This window comes from Tripterygium wilfordii, chromosome 22 (genome assembly GCF_013401445.1).
Source record: "Tripterygium wilfordii isolate XIE 37 chromosome 22, ASM1340144v1, whole genome shotgun sequence".
Taxonomy (NCBI): Eukaryota; Viridiplantae; Streptophyta; class Magnoliopsida; order Celastrales; family Celastraceae; genus Tripterygium; species Tripterygium wilfordii.
This window is the reverse complement of record NC_052253.1, coordinates 13,740,990-13,759,194: the sequence shown is the minus strand read 5'-3', so window position 1 is coordinate 13,759,194 and position 18,205 is coordinate 13,740,990. Positions and strand designations below refer to the sequence as shown.

At 39.0% G+C, this 18,205-nt stretch overlaps 6 protein-coding genes and 2 long non-coding RNA genes across 9 annotated transcripts; 6 read left to right on the top strand and 2 right to left on the bottom strand.

Moving 5' to 3' along the window:
- The first annotated feature begins 271 nt into the window (after nucleotides 1–271).
- On the top strand, nucleotides 272–3,532 carry LOC119991144 (probable amidase At4g34880). The gene is made up of 5 exons (XM_038837376.1): nucleotides 272–927; nucleotides 1,673–1,887; nucleotides 1,985–2,227; nucleotides 2,338–2,536; nucleotides 3,055–3,532. Exons 1-5 carry the CDS (start codon nucleotides 391–393, stop codon nucleotides 3,427–3,429), a joined length of 1,569 nt encoding a protein of 522 aa, XP_038693304.1. The 5' UTR covers nucleotides 272–390; the 3' UTR covers nucleotides 3,430–3,532.
- Nucleotides 3,533–3,839: 307 nt separating this feature from the next.
- On the top strand, nucleotides 3,840–6,186 carry LOC119991145 (probable amidase At4g34880). The gene is made up of 5 exons (XM_038837377.1): nucleotides 3,840–4,564; nucleotides 4,701–4,915; nucleotides 5,021–5,281; nucleotides 5,405–5,603; nucleotides 5,697–6,186. Exons 1-5 carry the CDS (start codon nucleotides 4,034–4,036, stop codon nucleotides 6,051–6,053), a joined length of 1,563 nt encoding a protein of 520 aa, XP_038693305.1. The 5' UTR covers nucleotides 3,840–4,033; the 3' UTR covers nucleotides 6,054–6,186.
- On the bottom strand, nucleotides 4,467–5,666 carry LOC119991152. The gene is made up of 3 exons (XR_005466164.1): nucleotides 5,529–5,666; nucleotides 4,676–4,896; nucleotides 4,467–4,603 (listed from the first exon to the last, which is right to left on the bottom strand). It is a non-coding gene; the product is annotated as an uncharacterized LOC119991152 (long non-coding RNA).
- On the bottom strand, nucleotides 6,108–12,624 carry LOC119991151. Its single transcript, XR_005466163.1, has 4 exons — nucleotides 12,493–12,624; nucleotides 9,212–9,409; nucleotides 8,950–9,099; nucleotides 6,108–6,243 (listed from the first exon to the last, which is right to left on the bottom strand). It is a non-coding gene; the product is annotated as an uncharacterized LOC119991151 (long non-coding RNA).
- On the top strand, nucleotides 6,260–9,569 carry LOC119991147 (probable amidase At4g34880). 2 transcript variants are annotated; one of them, XM_038837378.1, is made up of 5 exons: nucleotides 6,260–7,730; nucleotides 7,828–8,042; nucleotides 8,291–8,545; nucleotides 8,826–9,024; nucleotides 9,108–9,569. In XM_038837378.1, the coding sequence occupies exons 1-5, from the start codon at nucleotides 7,200–7,202 to the stop codon at nucleotides 9,462–9,464; spliced, it is 1,557 nt and encodes a 518-aa protein (XP_038693306.1). In that variant the 5' UTR covers nucleotides 6,260–7,199; the 3' UTR covers nucleotides 9,465–9,569. The 2 variants fall into 2 exon arrangements, with proteins under 2 accessions (XP_038693306.1, XP_038693307.1); XM_038837379.1 differs by having other exon boundaries at nucleotides 6,261–7,730; nucleotides 8,306–8,545.
- LOC119991150 (probable amidase At4g34880) lies at nucleotides 10,605–13,099 on the top strand. Its single transcript, XM_038837386.1, has 5 exons — nucleotides 10,605–11,135; nucleotides 11,512–11,768; nucleotides 12,029–12,268; nucleotides 12,369–12,567; nucleotides 12,651–13,099. The coding sequence occupies exons 1-5, from the start codon at nucleotides 10,605–10,607 to the stop codon at nucleotides 13,077–13,079; spliced, it is 1,656 nt and encodes a 551-aa protein (XP_038693314.1). The 3' UTR covers nucleotides 13,080–13,099.
- A 318-nt stretch (nucleotides 13,100–13,417) lies between these two features.
- On the top strand, nucleotides 13,418–13,987 carry LOC119990578 (dirigent protein 4-like). Its single transcript, XM_038836560.1, has one exon. The coding sequence runs from the start codon at nucleotides 13,418–13,420 to the stop codon at nucleotides 13,985–13,987; it is 570 nt and encodes a 189-aa protein (XP_038692488.1).
- A 3,230-nt stretch (nucleotides 13,988–17,217) lies between these two features.
- Nucleotides 17,218–17,932, top strand: LOC119992276 (dirigent protein 4-like). Its single transcript, XM_038838979.1, has one exon. The coding sequence runs from the start codon at nucleotides 17,218–17,220 to the stop codon at nucleotides 17,791–17,793; it is 576 nt and encodes a 191-aa protein (XP_038694907.1). The 3' UTR covers nucleotides 17,794–17,932.
- The last annotated feature ends 273 nt before the right edge of the window (nucleotides 17,933–18,205 follow it).

Sequence of the window (18,205 nt, the reverse complement as noted above, 5' to 3'; positions counted from 1 at the left end):
TTTGTTCTGCATTTTCTGGTCTTTACACGGACATCGTCGGAGTTGCTTTGCATAACCATCGTAGTCTCATAGCACTCCATTACAATGAAACTAATTCCCCCTTTTGATGAACTGAATCAGGGGCTGTGGCCTATGTGGGTGAGCGCCGACTCGTCATGTCACGGAAAGGGTCACCGAATCTATCCGTGATAACGGTGTCCAATAGAAAGTCAAACGAGTGAAAGAGAGAGTGCAACCGATGCGAAACTCGGTGTGAAATTGTGATTGTTTGTCACCCATCCCAGGTCTAGTCACCCACTGTAACTGTAACCCTCCACTATTACGTCCTTTTAGTTAAGATCTGTGGCCCATGACTAGTCCACTGCTTTAGGACACTGTTGTTGGCATAATATGACGGTTGCCAACCCTCTGTATTCTCTTCTCCTCACACCGTTGATATCACTTCTTATCATACTCGGCACAATCGAAGGCGTCGAATTCAGGATCGAAGAAGCGACAATCGAACAGATCGAATGGGCATTCGGCGCCAACAAGCTCACATCGAGACAGCTAGTCGACTTCTACATCGGCCAAATCCAAGCCCTCAATCCTCTTCTTCGCAGCGTCGTAGAACTCAATCCAGACGCGCAGGATCAGGCGGACAAGGCTGATTTGGAGAGAAGCAATATTGAATGCCGATCTTTGGGAAAGTTGCACGGGATCCCGGTGCTGCTGAAGGATACAATAGCAACTAAGGACAAGCTGAACACGACGGCAGGGTCGTACGCGCTGCTGGGCTCGGTGGTGGCTCGGGACGCGACGGTGGTGGAGCGGCTGAGGAAGGCAGGGGCCGTGATTTTGGGGAAAGCGAGTCTTAGCGAGTGGTACAAGTTTCGGTCTTTGAGTCACGTGCCAAACGGGTGGTGCGCTAGAGCTGGACAAGGAGTGGTCAGTTTCACTCTCTTTACTTGCAACTTACATTTGAAAATACATGATAGATATCTTTGAGTTAAAAATTTCAGCTAATTGAGCTGATTTCTTCAGATATTTTAGTGATACTAAATTTATTCAAAAATTTATAGATTCTGAATTTTCAATATACACATACTTTAATGGAGCTGAATATTACTACATTACTTCAAGCTCGAATATATCTAATCAAGATCAGTATTTAGATTCAATCTTTGCAAAAATGGAACTCGAACTTAGTCAATCAAGGTCAAGCTTGAACTACTGTTTGCAGTTGATTTTGTATGAAAAAAGATGGACTCATTTTATTGTTTTTGCAATTCTCTGCTTGTGTGACTTTTTTTATGTCAGTAACTTTCTCCTCAAACTCCTTGTAAGAAAATATTATAATAAGGAACCATTTCCATGTAATTGTAGTTGTTTGTGCTGTAATCGGTTCTTTTGTTTATTTAATCAGCATATTTGTCAAATATAAAATCCAATTTTACTTATTATTGACTATATTTGTTACATTTCGGTATGTTATTGTTATTCTGGAAATGTGGAACATTAAAAACCTGCTCATGGTGATACTTGAGGTACTAAGGATCCATGAATTATGAGTTCTATTCGATTCATTTGTTTCATTCAAATAAATTATCAGAAAATTGTGCCCTACAGTTTCTTCCCTTGGATGTAACTTCAGCAAGTAATTGACTAAATCCAATATGTTCAAAAAGTTCAGAATCCCTACTCTTCATCTGGGGATCCATGCGGGTCGAGCAGTGGATCGGCTATCTCAGTGGCTGCAAACATGGTAGCAGTGTCAGTTGGATCTGAAACTCATAGTTCCATAATATGTCCTGCAGATCATAATTCTGTTGTGGGATTCAAGCCGACTGTTGGCCTCACAAGCCGAGCCGGTGTCATTCCTGTTATGCCGAGCAGAGACACCATTGGGTAAAAGTTCGTGCATAAATAAAGCTATCATCACACTGTCATCGTCATGGCATTAGCATTGTCCAACACTGAAATTGTGCACATGATCAATTTACAGGCCCATATGCAGGACAGTGTCTGATGCAGTTTACTTGCTTGATGTAATTGCGGGTTTTGATCCAAGAGATTATGAAGCAACAAAAGCAGCAGCGAAGTTCATACCTGTGGGTGGCTACAAACAATTTCTCAACATGAATGGGCTCGAAGGAAAAAGATTGGGGGTTGTCAGGAGACTGTTTTCGACATTGTTGAATGGATCCACAGTTATTCCCACTTTTGAGGGTCATCTGGATACATTAAGGTACTATGATATTTAGTTACAAAGTTCCTCAGAAAAGTTGAGTGCGCCCCCAAAATACTCTTATTACATTAGAATTAACTCCTTTTCCTTCTAATCCTTGATTATGGTAGGAAAAAAGGTGCAGTTATTGTGGACAATCTTGAAATAGAAAATGTTGATATCATTCTAAATCCTGGGCGGAGCGGTGAGCTAACAGTAATGATGGCTGAGTTCAAGCTGTACTTAAATGACTACTTAAAGGAGCTTCTCACTTCTCCAGTGAGATCACTTGCGGATGTTATTGCTTTCAACCAAAATAACCCTGAATTGGTAAGAAACTGAGTACATTGTGTTGTTAAAGTATCTCTCATGCACACTCCTGTACAAGTGTTAAGGGCATAATATGGAAAATGGAGAAAAGTAATGCATGCATTTCTTTGACAGGTAATTCTTGGGTGTCAAATAATCACTACCAGTAGATAAATTTTCATTTATATGTAACTTATGATCTAAATTTAATGCATAAATTTTTCCTCTTGACTCGTTCTTTTTATTTACCCATTTGTTACTTGGCCAATTTGAGTAACTGGTAACATTTTTCTGTATCTTCGATCCATTTATGTCATTATTTTCATGAATAACTCCTATGTAACTAGTATCGTTGATATGTTCTATGTTGCGCTTATCTCTTTCATTTCATATAAGCAATGTGTATATGATTCTTGTGTGTAATCTCTATCGTATTCGTCTAACTATTGAATATGTGTGTTGAATTGTTGGTACCTCATAAAACTCTCTGGTTTTGTTTTCTTCTTTCCGTTAAACATAAATGATGATGCTTAATGCAGGAGAAGCTTTACGAGTATGGTCAGGACACATTCATTGCGGCAGAAAAGACAAACGGGATTGGAGAGAAAGAGAAGAAAGCATTAGAAATGATGGAGAAATTGTCACAAGAAGGATTTCAGAAAATGATGATGGAAAATGAATTGGATGCATTGGTGACACCAGGAACAGGAGCCATCCCAATCATGGCAGTTGGAGGATACCCTGCAATAACTGTTCCAGCTGGTTATGACAGCACCGGAATGCCATTTGGGATATCTTTTGGAGCATTAAAGGGCATGGAACCAAAACTAATTGAAATTGCCTATGCATTTGAACAAGCCACCATGCTAAGGAGGCCTCCATTTTCTGAATCATTCAAGTTAACTAGTTCATAATTGTCTTGTTGCTTCTCTATGAAGTAGATGCCTCTTATACTTTTTTAATATGGGTCAGTAATAAGATTGATGGCAACTGATACCCCAGTCATTGATTCAACTACACCAAGGACAAAATCTTCTGTAGTTGGTGCATGCATGGTAGTAATTGGTGCTCCAGCTTCTTCATCTAGAGTTTCCTTAATCTTGATTTCAAGTCAAGAGTGTGGTGCCAGACAACGGACGTGGATGAATTTGCTTTTGATACACCATGTTTTTTCTCTCTTTTGTAGCGGTGGTGCATGTTTGTGATGCACATGCATATGCATATGCCTACAATGACATCATGTTATGGATGCTGTCAAATTAGGCATTAAATAATGGATTAGCAAAACAATCCTATCTTTCGGCGTCATTGATGGCCGCTTTGACTAAGACTATTTTTCCTCCTCTGGTCTCCAAGGCGGCTTTGCCATCGAAAATAAACCTTGGCGCATAAAACAATTCTGTCTGTGTCACAAATAAACCAGACTTTATAAATATCGGCAGGTTGCATATGGTTGTGAAACATTCAGCCACTCATTAACGGATCGAAAAGCTCCTGCTTGCCACAACTTCCCAAATTATGAATCTCTCTCTGTTTCCATACCTTCTTTTTGTTTTTCTGGCCACATTTTTTTCTGGCTTGCACACCATCAATATCCACGCATTCCCAATTCAAGAATCAACCATAGATGATCTCCGTCTCGCATTCAAGCAAAACCAACTAACTTCAAGGCAACTCGTAGAGTTCTACATTGAAGAAATCCATAGACTCAATCCTGTCCTTAGAGGGGTCATAGAAGTGAACCCTGATGTACTATTCCAAGCTGACAAGGCTGATCAAGAACGCAAGGCTAAGGCCCCTGTGTCGCTCTCGGCCTTGCATGGCATTCCAATCTTGGTTAAGGATAATATTGCAACCAAGGATAAGTTGAACACCACAGCTGGGTCATTTGCATTGCTCGGCTCAGTTGTGCCACGGGATGCAGGTGTGGTGGTGAAGTTGAGGAAAGCTGGAGCCATCATACTGGGAAAGGCTAACTTGAATGAATGGTCTGGTTTCAGGTCATTCAGTCTACCCAATGGTTTCAGTGCCAGAGGTGGCCAAGGAAAGGTTTGTTAATCATCATCAGTCTGTCAAAAATTAGTTTACCTGGTAGCAGACAATGTCATGTTAGCATCCGATCATTAAAAGGGTTTCAATCTTTTGTAGTCTGGCACTTACCTTTTTGTTCTGAATCTCAATGCAGAATCCCTATGTTTTGGTTGCGGATCCTTGTGGGTCAAGCGGTGGATCAGCAATATCAGTCGCAGCAAACATGGCTACAGTGTCCTTGGGGACTGAAACTGATGGCTCCATTATATGTCCCTCCAGCTACAACTCGGTAGTGGGCATCAAGCCAACAGTTGGTCTCACCAGCAGAAATGGAGTCATCCCAATCTCTCCTAGACAGGACACTGTTGGGTTAGTAATGTTACATCGAAAATGTGGAAGTTCTCTAATATATAAATCACTATAATGTTCAGCAGTATTAAAAGTTCTTAATTAGGTGGTCTGTATGTAGTGCAGGCCTATCTGCAGGACAGTATCGGATGCAGTTCATGTTCTTGATGCAATCGTAGGCCTCGATTACTACGATGGCGTGACAAAAGAAGCATCAAAGTACATTCCATATGGCGGCTACAAACAATTTCTCAAGCCTTATGGCCTCAAAGGGAAAAGACTGGGCATAGTAAGGAACCCATTCTTCAAACTCAGGCATCCATACTCCAAATCTGACTATGGATCTATCCCCATTCAAGTTATTGAGAACCATCTGCAAACTCTAAGGTAATAGCAGACATTTTGAATAACAATTTCAATAAACTACTGGCTGCAGCCTGCTCAAGCTAGTAGGGCCGCAGTAAATGTATCATTATTTAAAACTAACATAAACCTTTTATGAAAATCAAGGAAAGAAGGTGCAGTTTTGGTAGACCATTTAGACATAGCAAACATTGATGTAATCTTGGACTTCGATGGGAGTGGAGAAAAAACAGTATTGCAGGCCGAGTTCAAAATAGTTGTAAATGCATACCTGAATGAGCTGGTGATTTCTCCGGTGCGATCTTTAGCAGAAGCCATAGCCTTCAATGAGAACAACTCCAATTTGGTAAGTCCACTTCCATTTGTAATTGTACAAGGGACGTTCTGTCCACTTGAGTTCTTAGTGGTGACAGGTATGTGTTCTTAAATAATCCTGCAGGAAAAGATCAAGGAATTTGGGCAAGACAACTTTATTGAAGCAGAGGCCACAAATGGGATAGGCGATGCAGAGAAGAAAGCATTGTCAAACCTGACAAGACTTACAAGAAGTGGATTTGTGAAACTAATGAGAGAGAACAAACTAGATGCTCTGGTAACTCCTGGTGCTGCTGTTTCTCATGTTCTTGCAATTGGTGGGTTCCCAGGAATTAGTGTTCCCGCTGGCTATGATAGCAAAGGAGTGCCTTTTGGCATTTGTTTTGGGGGACTAAAGGGCTCAGAGCCAAAGCTGATAGAGATTGCATATGGTTTTGAACAAGCAACCAAAATCAGAAAACCTCCTACATTCAAGCTCTGAAGATTTATATTTATGTCTCATCAGAATAATGTACATGTTTGGCGAGCTTATCTTCAGTACTTCATATACATAGTTTCTCTAAAGTGCTGCAAAATATTCAAATAAAGCCAAACATGCCAATTTGCGTTGCTCACGGCTCATATTAACACCCCAGAATAGGCCAAAGTCCTAGCAGTGCTCTGTAAGCTTTCTGCATTGGAAAGAAGAAAAGAATTCATTGATGCGGTTAAAGGGAAGCGTTGTCAGCAATAATAGGAACACAGAAAGGGTATAAAGAAAATCTAAGAGACGAACAAAACTCTTTGAGAGAGATTTCTTAATTGTTCATGACAATAGAAGTAGAAAACAGTCCAAAATGAATATTTGAGTTCATTGCTAGTAGAACATATCGAATGCTCAACTCCTATTGACCAACTCCTCATCAGTGGCACCAGCGGAACAATCTTTTTACACCATGTCCCATGCAGAAGGATCAGACAAACCACAGAGAGACTGTAACATGACAAATTCTTTCTAGTCTCCCAATCCCATATGTTAGGTGATTATAATTGGTTTTATAACTTTGAGGATTATAGCACTTTCTTTTTTCTTTTGGCTAAAACCTGAGACAGAAATTAAATCTGAGGATTTTTCACACCATTAGTTTCATGAGCAATATCATCAGTATAAAAACAATGATAAGATATAATTGTATCTCAGTGACTCAGTATATGGCTAGAAGCAATCACCTGTGGGATAACACACAATGTTGAATGATTCAACATACCACCTGTACCTGGTTCAAAAACCTGTATATGGCATGCAACAATCACCCATGAGAGTATGGACCCCTAGTTAAATCTACTAATTTTCTGAGTGGGTTCATGGATGACGCAGATAATATAGAGCTTTCAGCTCTGTAAGTTATTTAGAAGACAACAGGACAAAAAAAGCATCTTTCTTTCTTTCTCCAATTATATTTCTATTGTACTGTTTTATTTTGTGGCTGTGGTTGTCCTTCGAGACTCTTCCTTAAAGTCTAACAAGCCATATTACCATGTAATGATGGTTCTCTGAAAACGAATGAGCTAATGTTGATAGTGATATCTGGTTCTTTGATCTTTCCTTTAGCTTGTTCTGTTTGAATCTTTTTTTGCAACAGGAACGATGAACTTTCCTCTCTTCTCATCCCTGAGATTAGTTCTTCTAGCCAGTTTTTTATCTGGGTTTCACACCTTCACTAGCCATGGATTCTCCATCAAAGAAGCAACCATAAGTGATCTACAACTCGCTTTCAGGCAAAACCAACTTACTTCAAGGAAACTAATTGAGTTCTATATTGGAGAAATCCGTACACTCAATCCTGTCCTAAGAGGGGTTATAGAAGTGAACCCAGATGCAATACACCAAGCTGACAAGGCTGACAAGGAACGCAAGGCCAATGCACCTGTGTCCCTATCCCCTTTGCATGGCATTCCTGTCTTACTCAAGGATAATATTGCAACCAAGGATAAGCTGAACACCACAGCCGGTTCATTTGCATTGCTCGGTTCAGTTGTGCCTCGGGATGCAGGCGTTGTGGTGAAGCTGAGAAAAGCTGGAGCTATCATACTTGGAAAGGCTAGCTTGAGCGAATGGGCTAATTTCAGGTCATTCGAAGCACCCAATGGTTTCAGTGCCAGAGGTGGCCAAGGAAAGGTTTGAATTAGCCAAGAAGTAGCCGTTTAATGCTATAGTTTTGGTGTTAAATTTCTCTCAGGAGTCAGGATCTAACTTCTGTTATATCTCTAGGCAGAATCCCTATGTTCTATCAGCAGATCCTTGTGGGTCAAGCAGTGGTTCAGCCATATCAGTCGCAGCAAACATGGTTGCAGTGTCATTAGGGACTGAGACCGATGGCTCCATCCTTTGTCCCTCCGGCTCCAACCTAGTAGTGGGCATCAAACCAACGGTTGGACTCACCAGCAGAGCTGGGGTCATACCAATTTCTCCTAGGCAGGATACTGTTGGGTAAGTGAAGTTTCATTTTTTTCCTCTTATTTCCTTTCATTACTAACGACAAATAACATTCAACACTGTTAAGGTTCTAATTGATTCAATTCAGGGATGAGAATGAAATTCTCACCCTCACAGACACTTGCAACCCACAAATTAGAGACCAGAAATAGCTGTATTCAACATTTCTATTCATCTTTTTTCCAGAATGTCTCTCTTTCCCTTGATTTTTAACCCTTTTTTCACGATAATGTGATACGAAGGAATGTATGTATCAGTCCTATATGCAGGACAGTATCAGATGCTGTTCATGTTCTTGATGCAATTGTAGGCTTCGATTATAACGATGGTGCGACAAGAGATGGATCGAAGTATATGCCATATGGAGGCTACAAACAATTTCTCAAGACTAATGGTCTCAAGGGGAAGAGACTGGGGGTGGCCTGGAATCCATTCTTCGAATTACTTGAAGGATCTTTACCAGCTCAAGTTTTTGAGAATAATCTTCAAATACTAAGGTAAGAGAACACATCCCAATACCAATTTCAATAAGAATAATGCTTGAGACCCCCAAAAAGTGACCCCCAAAAGACCCCCATTTAATGTGGAGTGTTGGATGTGAAGTGAGTCCTACATGTGTGTTTTTAATCAATGGCTATTTTAATACCACATAGATTTGGGGGACTTTTGGGGGTGATATTTTGGGGGTCTCTAGCATTGTCCTTTCAATAACCTGTTAGCTGAATTGGGTTCAAGCCAGAAGGTTACTGAAATACTCAGACTTTTATGAAAATCTAGACATGGAGGTGCAGTTGTGGTAGAATATTTGGAAATAGCCAACATTGATGTGATCTTCAATTCCACTTTGAGTGGTGAAGAAGTAGCATTGCTGGCTGAGTTCAAAATACACTTAAATGCATACCTGAGAGAGCTGGTGGTATCTCCGGTAAGATCTTTAGCAAAAATCATAGCCTTCAACGAGAACAACTCTGATTTGGTAAGTTTCGAGTTCATCTCACAAACCCTTTTCTAAACTAACCAACTTGAGTTGCTCAGTGATGTACCTGAATGACTGTGCAGGAAAAGATCAAGGAATTTGGTCAAGAAATCTTTCTCGCAGCAGAAGCCACAAACGGACTCGGCAAAGCAGAGAAGGCAGCTCTGTTGAATCTGGAACGACTTACAAGTGATGGTTTTGAGAAACTGGTGAGGGAGAATGAACTAGATGCTCTGGTAACCCCTGGTGCTACAATTGCTCCTGTTCTTGCCATTGGCGGGCTCCCAGGAATTAGTGTTCCCGCGGGCTTTGGTAACAGAGGAATGCCTGTTGGGATTAGCTTTGGGGGATTAAAGGGCACAGAGTCGAAGCTGATTGAGATTGCCTACAGTTTTGAACAAGCTACTAAAATTAGAAAACCTCCTGCATTTAAACCTTGAAGAAACAGATGAGCATATCTTAATGTTTTATGACTTGTATCAATATTTGTCAAGAACAAGGTTGACAAAGTGCGCAATTAAATAAAACAAAATTCACGATTGCGATATAGAATCAAATGCCACAAGTGATCTCTGCTACAAGAGGTTAGATTTCAACGCAAAAGATTAGTTCTTTGGAAGAAGTTAGCACCGATCCTTATTAGAGCTAATGACAAAAAAGATAAGAGTAAGCTGGTAGATGAAGATTAGGACAATAATTGTAAAGATTAAGCTCATATGGTACTTCTCAGTTCTCACCAAATCAATATATTTGACCAAATGAGGCCGAGATTAGTGTCAATTTAAAAGCATTGGACTTTACAACCATAGCATCTTAAATGCCTCTAACTATAAAAATAACCCAACTCTGCATTAGCAGCGACAACTTCACCATTTCCTTGCACGATGAGGAAACTATGCATAAATTGCTAGAAAGAATAGGACTAAATAGGTGGTACAAAGTCTATCCATTGATATAACATGGTCCATTATCTTAACAACTTTCACTAGTGTTGAAGGAAAATTTTCATTTATCAATGTAAATGAAATTAAAGGAAGATAACATTAATTAATATTATTAGAAAATTCAAAATTATCCTGAATTTTTAAAAAATGTAAAAAAGGAGGGAAAAAAATGTCAAAGGACCTGTGCATTACAGACGATGCCCTTCTTCAAATTTTCAAACTAAAAACTCTAGAAAAGGAACATTGGCCCCGCAGCGGAGCGCGGGCAAGTGGCTAGTTTTAGTTCATTGCTGGTTAACATATCGAATGTTCAACTTGGAACATATTTGTATATAAGCAATCTTGTAAACACAAAAGGACAAGAAAAGCATCTTTCAGACTTTCTCCAATTATGTTATAACTAAAGTTTATGTTGTTGTTGTTGTACTTACCAAAAAAGATAAAAAAAATAAAAAAAAAATTATGTTGTAAATATTAGTTTATGTTGAAATTTTCAGCCAGTTATAACCAATCAGATAGGACAAAGCTTAGGTAGAGGTAGAACGATGAAATCTGTAAGTTTTCTATATATGTTGGTGAAACGCTCAGCCAGTTATAACCAATCAGATAGGACAAAGCATAGGTAGTAGTGGAACGATGAACTTTTCTCTCTTCTCATCCCTGAAATTAGTTCTTCTAGCCACTTTTTTATCTAGGTTTCACACCTTCACTAGCCATGGATTCTCCATCAAAGAAGCAAGCATAAGTGATCTACAACTCGCTTTCAGGCAAAACCAACTTACTTCAAGGAAACTAATTGAGTTCTATATTGGAGAAATCCGTACACTCAATCCTGTCTTAAGAGGGGTTATAGAAGTGAACCCAGATGCAATACACCAAGCTGACAAGGCTGACAGGGAACGCAAGGCAAAGGCACCTGTGTCCCTATCTCATTTGCATGGCATTCCTGTCTTACTCAAGGATACTATTGCAACCAAGGATAAGCTGAACACTACATCTGGTTCATTTGCATTGCTCGGTTCAGTTGTGCCTCGTGATGCAGGCGTTGTGGTGAAGCTGAGAAAAGCTGGAGCTATCATACTTGGGAAGGCGAGCTTGAGCGAATGGACTAGTTGCTGGTCATTAAGAGCACCCAATGGTTACAGTGCCAGAGGTGGCCAAGGAAAGGTTTGTAACAGGGTCTTCCCAAACATATGAGCTGTTTGAGGAATCGTTGCCCAGAATAAATTTTTTCAATTCGCAGCATTATTATCTAATGGTAGATCATGCCATGTTGACATCATATCACGCCATCACGGGTTTCAATTTTTCCCTTGGAAAGTTCTGGAAGCTCAAAAGAAGACTTGAAACCTCTAAATTCCCCTAACTAGTATATAGTCATTCATCACATATCCAAACTATATATCATTGAGATATTGGAGCAAGTCCTCCAATCGGAAAGTTTATGGGTATTTGAATTAGCCAGGAAGTAGCCTTTTAATGCCATAGTTTTGGTGTCAAAATTTCTTTCAGGGTCTAACTTCTGTTCTAAATCTCTATGCAGAATCCCTACGTTCTATCAACAGATCCTTGTGGGTCAAGCAGTGGTTCAGCCATGTCAGTGGCAGCAAACATGGTTGCAGTGTCGTTAGAGACCGAGACCGATGGCTCCATCCTATGTCCCGCCAGCTCCAACCTAGTAGTGGGCATCAAACCAACAGTTGGACTCACCAGCAGAGCTGGGGTCATACACAAACCAACAGTTGGACTCACCAGCAGAGCTGGGGTCATACCAATTTCTCCTAGACAGGATACTGTTGGGTCAGTGAATTTTCATTTTTTCCTCTAATTTTATTTCATTACTAATAACTGACAACGTTGAACACTGTTAAGTTTCTGCTTAATTCAATTCATGGATGAGAAAATGAAATTCTTATCTACACATCCAACCAACAAATTAGAGACCAGAAATAACTGCATTCAACATTTATTTTCATCTTTTTTTCCAGAATGTTTCTCTTTTTCCCTAGATGTTTGGACTTTTTTCACGATAGTGTGATAAGATTGAATGTATGTATCAGGCCTATATGCAGGACAGTATCAGATGCTGTTCATGTTCTTGATGCAATTGTAGGCTTCGATTATAACGATGGTGCGACAAGAGATGGGTCAAAGTATATTCCATATGGAGGCTACAAACAATTTCTTAATACTAATGGTCTCAAGGGGAAGAGACTGGGGGTGGTCAGGAATCCATTCTTCGAACTACTTGAAGGATCTTTACCAGCTCAAGTTTTTGAGAATAATCTTCAAATACTAAGGTAAGAGAACACATCCCAAATACCAATTTCAATAACCTGTTAGATGAATTGGGTTCAAGCCAGAAGGTTACTGCAATACTCGACTTTTATGAAAATCTAGACATGGAGGTGCAGTTGTGGTAGACTATTTGGAAATAGCCAACATTGATGTAATCTTGAATTCCACTTTGAGTGGTGAAGCAGTAGCATTGCTAGCTGAGTTCAAAATAAACATAAATGCCTACCTGAAAGAGCTGGTGGTATCTCCGGTGAGATCTTTAGCAGAAATCATAGCCTTCAATGAAAACAACTCTGATTTGGTAAGTTTGGCGTTCATCTCACAAACCCTTTTCTAAAGTAACCAACTTGAGTTGCTCGGTGATGTTCCTGAATGACCGTGCAGGAAAACCTCAAGGAATTTGGTCAAGAAAGATTTCTCGCAGCAGAAGCCACAAACGGAATCGGCAAAGCAGAGGAGGCAGCTTTATTGAATCTGGAACGACTTACGAGTGATGGGTTGGAGAAACTAGTGAGGGAGAATGAACTCGATGCACTGGTATCTCCTGGTCCGACGGTTGCTCGTGTTCTTGCCATTGGCGGGTTTCCAGGAATTAGTGTTCCCGCTGGCTTTGATAAGAAAGGAATTCCTGTTGGGATTTCGTTTGGGGGACTGAAGGGCACAGAGCCGAAGCTGATTGAGATTGCCTACAGTTTTGAACAAGCTACTCACCTCCTACATTTAAGCCTTGAAGAATTAGATGAGCGTATCTTCTATGCATTTTCTTTTCTATCGCTTGTATCAATATTTGCCAAGAGTAAAGTAGGCAATTAAATAAAAGGGAAAACACACTATTGGGAATATAGTTTCCACTAGTTCAACTTCAATCCATTCAGAATTGAAAAAGAGAAAACTCTTTGATTTTTATAAATTTAATAAAAAATATTCTATAATGAGAATTACAACTTTATATAGTCTAACAAAACGAAATCCTAATTAAAATCTAAAATAATAAGAAGAAAATTATTTCCCTAGTAAAATTGTTTGATTGTTTGATCACAAGCTGTTAGTTGGGGAAAGAATCCGCACGAGAATCCGTACAAATCGGATTTTTTTTTTAAGAGATATAAAGGGCTCCAAGCTAGAGAAGGTTGTGAATCAAAGAAGAAAAGATGGAAGGAAGAGCAATGGTGTTGTTGGCTTTGGCTTTGGCTTTGATTGCTTCCACCAACACTTCATTGGCACATACCCATTACTACTCAAAACCCCGTCCGTATACTCCCATGAAGAAACACGTCACTAATCTCCACTTCTATTTCCATGACACCGTCAGTGGCCCAAACCCTAGTGCAGTCTTGGTTGCCAAACCCAACACTACTAGCAAACCCAACCTTCCAACGTTTGGTTTGCTCTACGCAATCGACGATCCTCTCACTGTTGGCCCTGATCCGGCCTCGGAAGCAATTGGGAGGGCACAAGGGCTATATGTCTTTTCCAGCAAAGAAGAGACAACACTTGTGATGTATCTTGATTTTGGTTTTACGGCCGGAGAGTTTAATGGGAGCTCTATTAGTATAGTTTCGAAGAATCCGGTGATGTACAAGGAACGCGAGCTTGCCGTGATTGGAGCAAGAGGGAGGTTTAGGATGGCTCAAGGGTTTGCTCTGCTTAAGACACACTCTTTCAATTATTCCACTGGTGATGCCATTGTTGAGTATAATGTCACAGTGGTTCACTACTAGCCTTGCTAAGCAAGTTTATAAGTTAATTTTATATTTTGATTTTGCGGTAATTTTAATTATGGAGAAAACACTATGATAATTAATGGATTAAATGCCTATTTTGCGTTGTGCCTACGGGTTCTCATATCTCATATTATATCAAGAAGACCTTGCGCCTATTCCGATACCATATAAAAGAAATGTGGATCCCAATATTTCTTTTGCAAACCGGCTTAGAAGGGAGGGGACACCCAATCTAATATACTAGCCAAACAACTAGTATCCAAACGTTATGGGATTTCATTTTAACAGATTTTTGCTTTTTTTCAACAAATAATATATAGTGGAGATAACAATCATAATATCCTCCAAAATTTCAGCACTAATTTTGAATTATGGGTTATTACATGTGTTGTCTGTATATATGTATTACACATATATACCTCCTCCAAAGTCGCTTGCCTCCCTGAAACTTGTCTCATTGGCAGGAATGTGCATGTGCAAAGGTACGATGCCAACGGAAGAATTGCGCGATTAAACAAAGGAAAATTCTCGATTGCTAACACAACTTCTACTGTCCATTAAGATTCAAGAAGTAAACAAAAATAGGAAGAAAAAATGACTCTCTGATTTTTTTTTATTAATTCAACAAAAGCTGCTAAAGTTTTCAACCTCAAATAATCTAGCAAAACGAAATCCTAATCAAAATCCTAAATAATAAATAATAAAAAAATGAGAAAAATATTAAAGCAAGAAAATTGCAACAAACGCGACTGACACGCATTTGCACTCGAGCGGAGCAGCACACCTTCCGCTCGAGCGATTGATGCACGGGTTGTTTCTTGCAGAACAACTGGGATTTGGTACGTTCACAGGGACATGTGTTTTATTCTTGTTATGATATAATTAGGATCTGTTATTGACTTAAGTTTAGGAATTGGTAAGATGACAACTTGGTCCTATACGTTGATTAGCTTGATTACTTGATTATAGGAATTTAGTGTTAATACGTTTCTATTTCTAGCTACATATCCCTTGTATAAAGATGTACATTGACATATTGCAATTAACACACACCGAAAATTACCCAATATCTTTTGCATATCTTCTTTACTTAACAATTCTCTTGATGAATTCAACGGTAATAATAAATACGCCTGCTTGAATGATCATCATCATCCTGCAGGAAAAGATCAAGGAATTTGGACATGACATCTTTCTTGCAAGCAGAAGTACTCACAAACGGAAAAGGCCGACGCAGAAGTCAACATTGAATAGAATTCCAGAGAACAACCGATTGAGAAGAATAACTTATTTAACGAAAATTATTATGGCTTTGTGTTCAGCCTTCAACAACACCTCAATATATAGAGAAATTAAGGTCCAAATCACACTGACTGTCAATTTAATCAAGCGCATATTGGTCTGTGTTTTCTTTTTTATTTATTCACTTATGCATTGTACGCTGTTTTTATTTATTTTTTTGGGCTTTGATTTTTGACAGAATCTCGATGATTACAGTGATGGAATATTCACCGAAAGATTAGAGAAGGAAATCACGTAATCTCAATGATTATAGAGCTGAGCCTCTTGTGCAGTGGTTGAGAGCCCGCGTTAGTAAAACAACGTTTCACTAAAATAATGGTACGTACTGCCATTTGAAAACTGCGGCCACCATAAATCGCAGGTATATGTCATATATAGGCCTGCATTTTTTAAAACACGGGTGCTACAAATTTTACTTATTGACCGCACGCGGCTATACAGTATTTTTGTTGTGGTGAATCATTATTACCATAGTAAAATTGTTTGATCACAAGACAATAGATAGAGGGAGTGGTGGGTTGCATCTTATCATTGGAGGAAATTTGTTGCCATGTTTGGTGCGACAAATTATGATAATTTTTAGGTAAAGGAGATGAGGATTTTTTTAGTACGACCGAATGACAATCATATTAGGATTTGGACTTATTAATGCAAGTCATTAAAGACCGATGATATTTAGATATGGAGTATATGCAATATCTTCCTTATTTTCTTCTTCTTTCCATTTTAGTCTGTTAGATTTCTTTACAAAGTCAAAGACCATAATATTATTAATATATTCCATAACCCAAAAAGATATGTGGGAAAAGAGGAGGTAGGAGGTCATAAGGGACTCAACCCACTAATTCCTTGCAGGATATCTGCATGCAATAATACATGGCAGACTCTGAGACCGATGAGATCTATGCGACAATATGGCTAACTCCTTTAACAGATTGAAATTATTTTATGATGATGCTGGTGTGTAATGGTACTGAATTCAATGGAATTGATAGGGTTGAGAGCCAAGAGAAGCCGACTTCTTTTGCTAAGACATTGACTCAATCTGATGTTGACAGTTAGGGGTGGGGCCAAGATTTTTTGTGAGTGGGGGCGAAAAATTGATTGGGGTTCGTCCCTCAAATTTTTGTTTAAAACTCTTTATTGAAAAATTAATTAATTTCTCATTGATTATATAACAAATTAAAGTGAAAAACAAAAATATCACGGAATGTATAGAGACCGCATATTTTCAAACAAATATTTTCTACTTCAAGATGAATGCAATTACAATATTTAGACGAATAAATTGAATAAGTAACAATTTAGTTAGCTTCTTATTAGACGATGCCATCAATGAAGTTCACAAAATAAAAATAAAAATAAAAAAAAAGATAAATTCTTAGTATTTTAGATGAATACATCCTTTGTTGGCAAATTCTTACTACGCAAAATTTAAAGAAAGAAAAAAAAAAGTATAATACTGTAGCATTAAAACAAACATCGTGACCACTAGACCAACACACATATTGTAGTTATACGTGTAAACTATTATATATATACTGAATTTTTTTCAAAATCCAGGTGGGGCAAGTGCCCACCCTTGGCCCTATGTGGCTCCACCCCTGTTGACAATGGTGGGAGTTTCTCTAAACTTAAATGAGCCTTCTGTGCACCAGTTGAGAGCCCGTGTTGATGAAACAACATTTTACTAAAATAATGATACCGCGGTTTTCAAACCGCGGCCACCACAAATTCAGATATATTCCATATATGAGCTCGCTTTTTAAAAACGTACGCGGGTGTTATAAATTTTACTCGTGGTCAATATCGTAGCTATACAGTATTTTTGTTGTGGTGAATCATTATTACCCTAGTAAAATTGTTTGACCACGAGACAATATATAAAGGGCTCCAAGAGCAGGTTGTGAATCAAAAAAGAAAAGATGGAAGGAAGAGCAATGATGTTGTTGGCTTTGGCTTTGGCTTTGGCTTTGATTGCTTGCTCCAACACTTCCTTGGCAGATGCCAAATACTACTCAAAAACCCGTCCATATACTCCCATGAAGAACAAAATCACTAATCTCCACTTCTATTACCATGACACCCTCAGTGGTCCAAACCCTAGTTCAGTCTTGGTTGCCAAACCCAAAAACACTACCAAACCCAAAATTGCACCGTTTGGTTCGCTCTATGCAATCGACGATCCTCTCACCGTTGGCCCCGATCCAGCCTCAAAAGTAATCGGGAGGGCACAAGGGCTCTATGTGTCTTCTAGCCAAGAGACAACAACATTAGTGATGTATGTTGAATTTGGTTTTACGGCCGGAGAGTTTAATGGGAGCTCTATCAGTGTAGTTTCGAGGAATCTAGTGGAGAACAAGGAACGCGAGGTCGCTGTGGTTGGAGGAAGAGGGAAGTTCAGGATGGCTCAAGGGATCGCTCTGCTTAAGACATACTCTTTGAATCCTTCCACCGGTGATGCCATTGTTGAGTATAATGTCACAGTGGTTCATTACTAGGCCTAGTAAGCTAGTTTATAAATTAAATAATGGATTGTGGTCGTGGGTTCCAACCAATGTCATTAAAAAAAAAAGTTCCTAATTTGCATTGGTACTGTTAATCAAACCGTTCGTGCATGCATATCGATCCTAATCCATGATGACCAATCTAAATATCTAATTACCACTACTGGGTTTTTTTTTTTTTGTTAATTTATGGAGAATTGCAATAATAATTGAGGGAGGGAGGGAAATTTTTAGGTAAAAACGAGTGAATTGGGAAGGTAAAAGAAATTTTTTTAAGTACGACCGAACGACAATCATATTAGCATTTTGTCTTATTAATGGCAATGCAAGTCATAAAATATCTTCCATATTTAGATATGGAATATATCCAATATCTTCCTTCTTCTTCTTTTTTCTTTGTTCCATT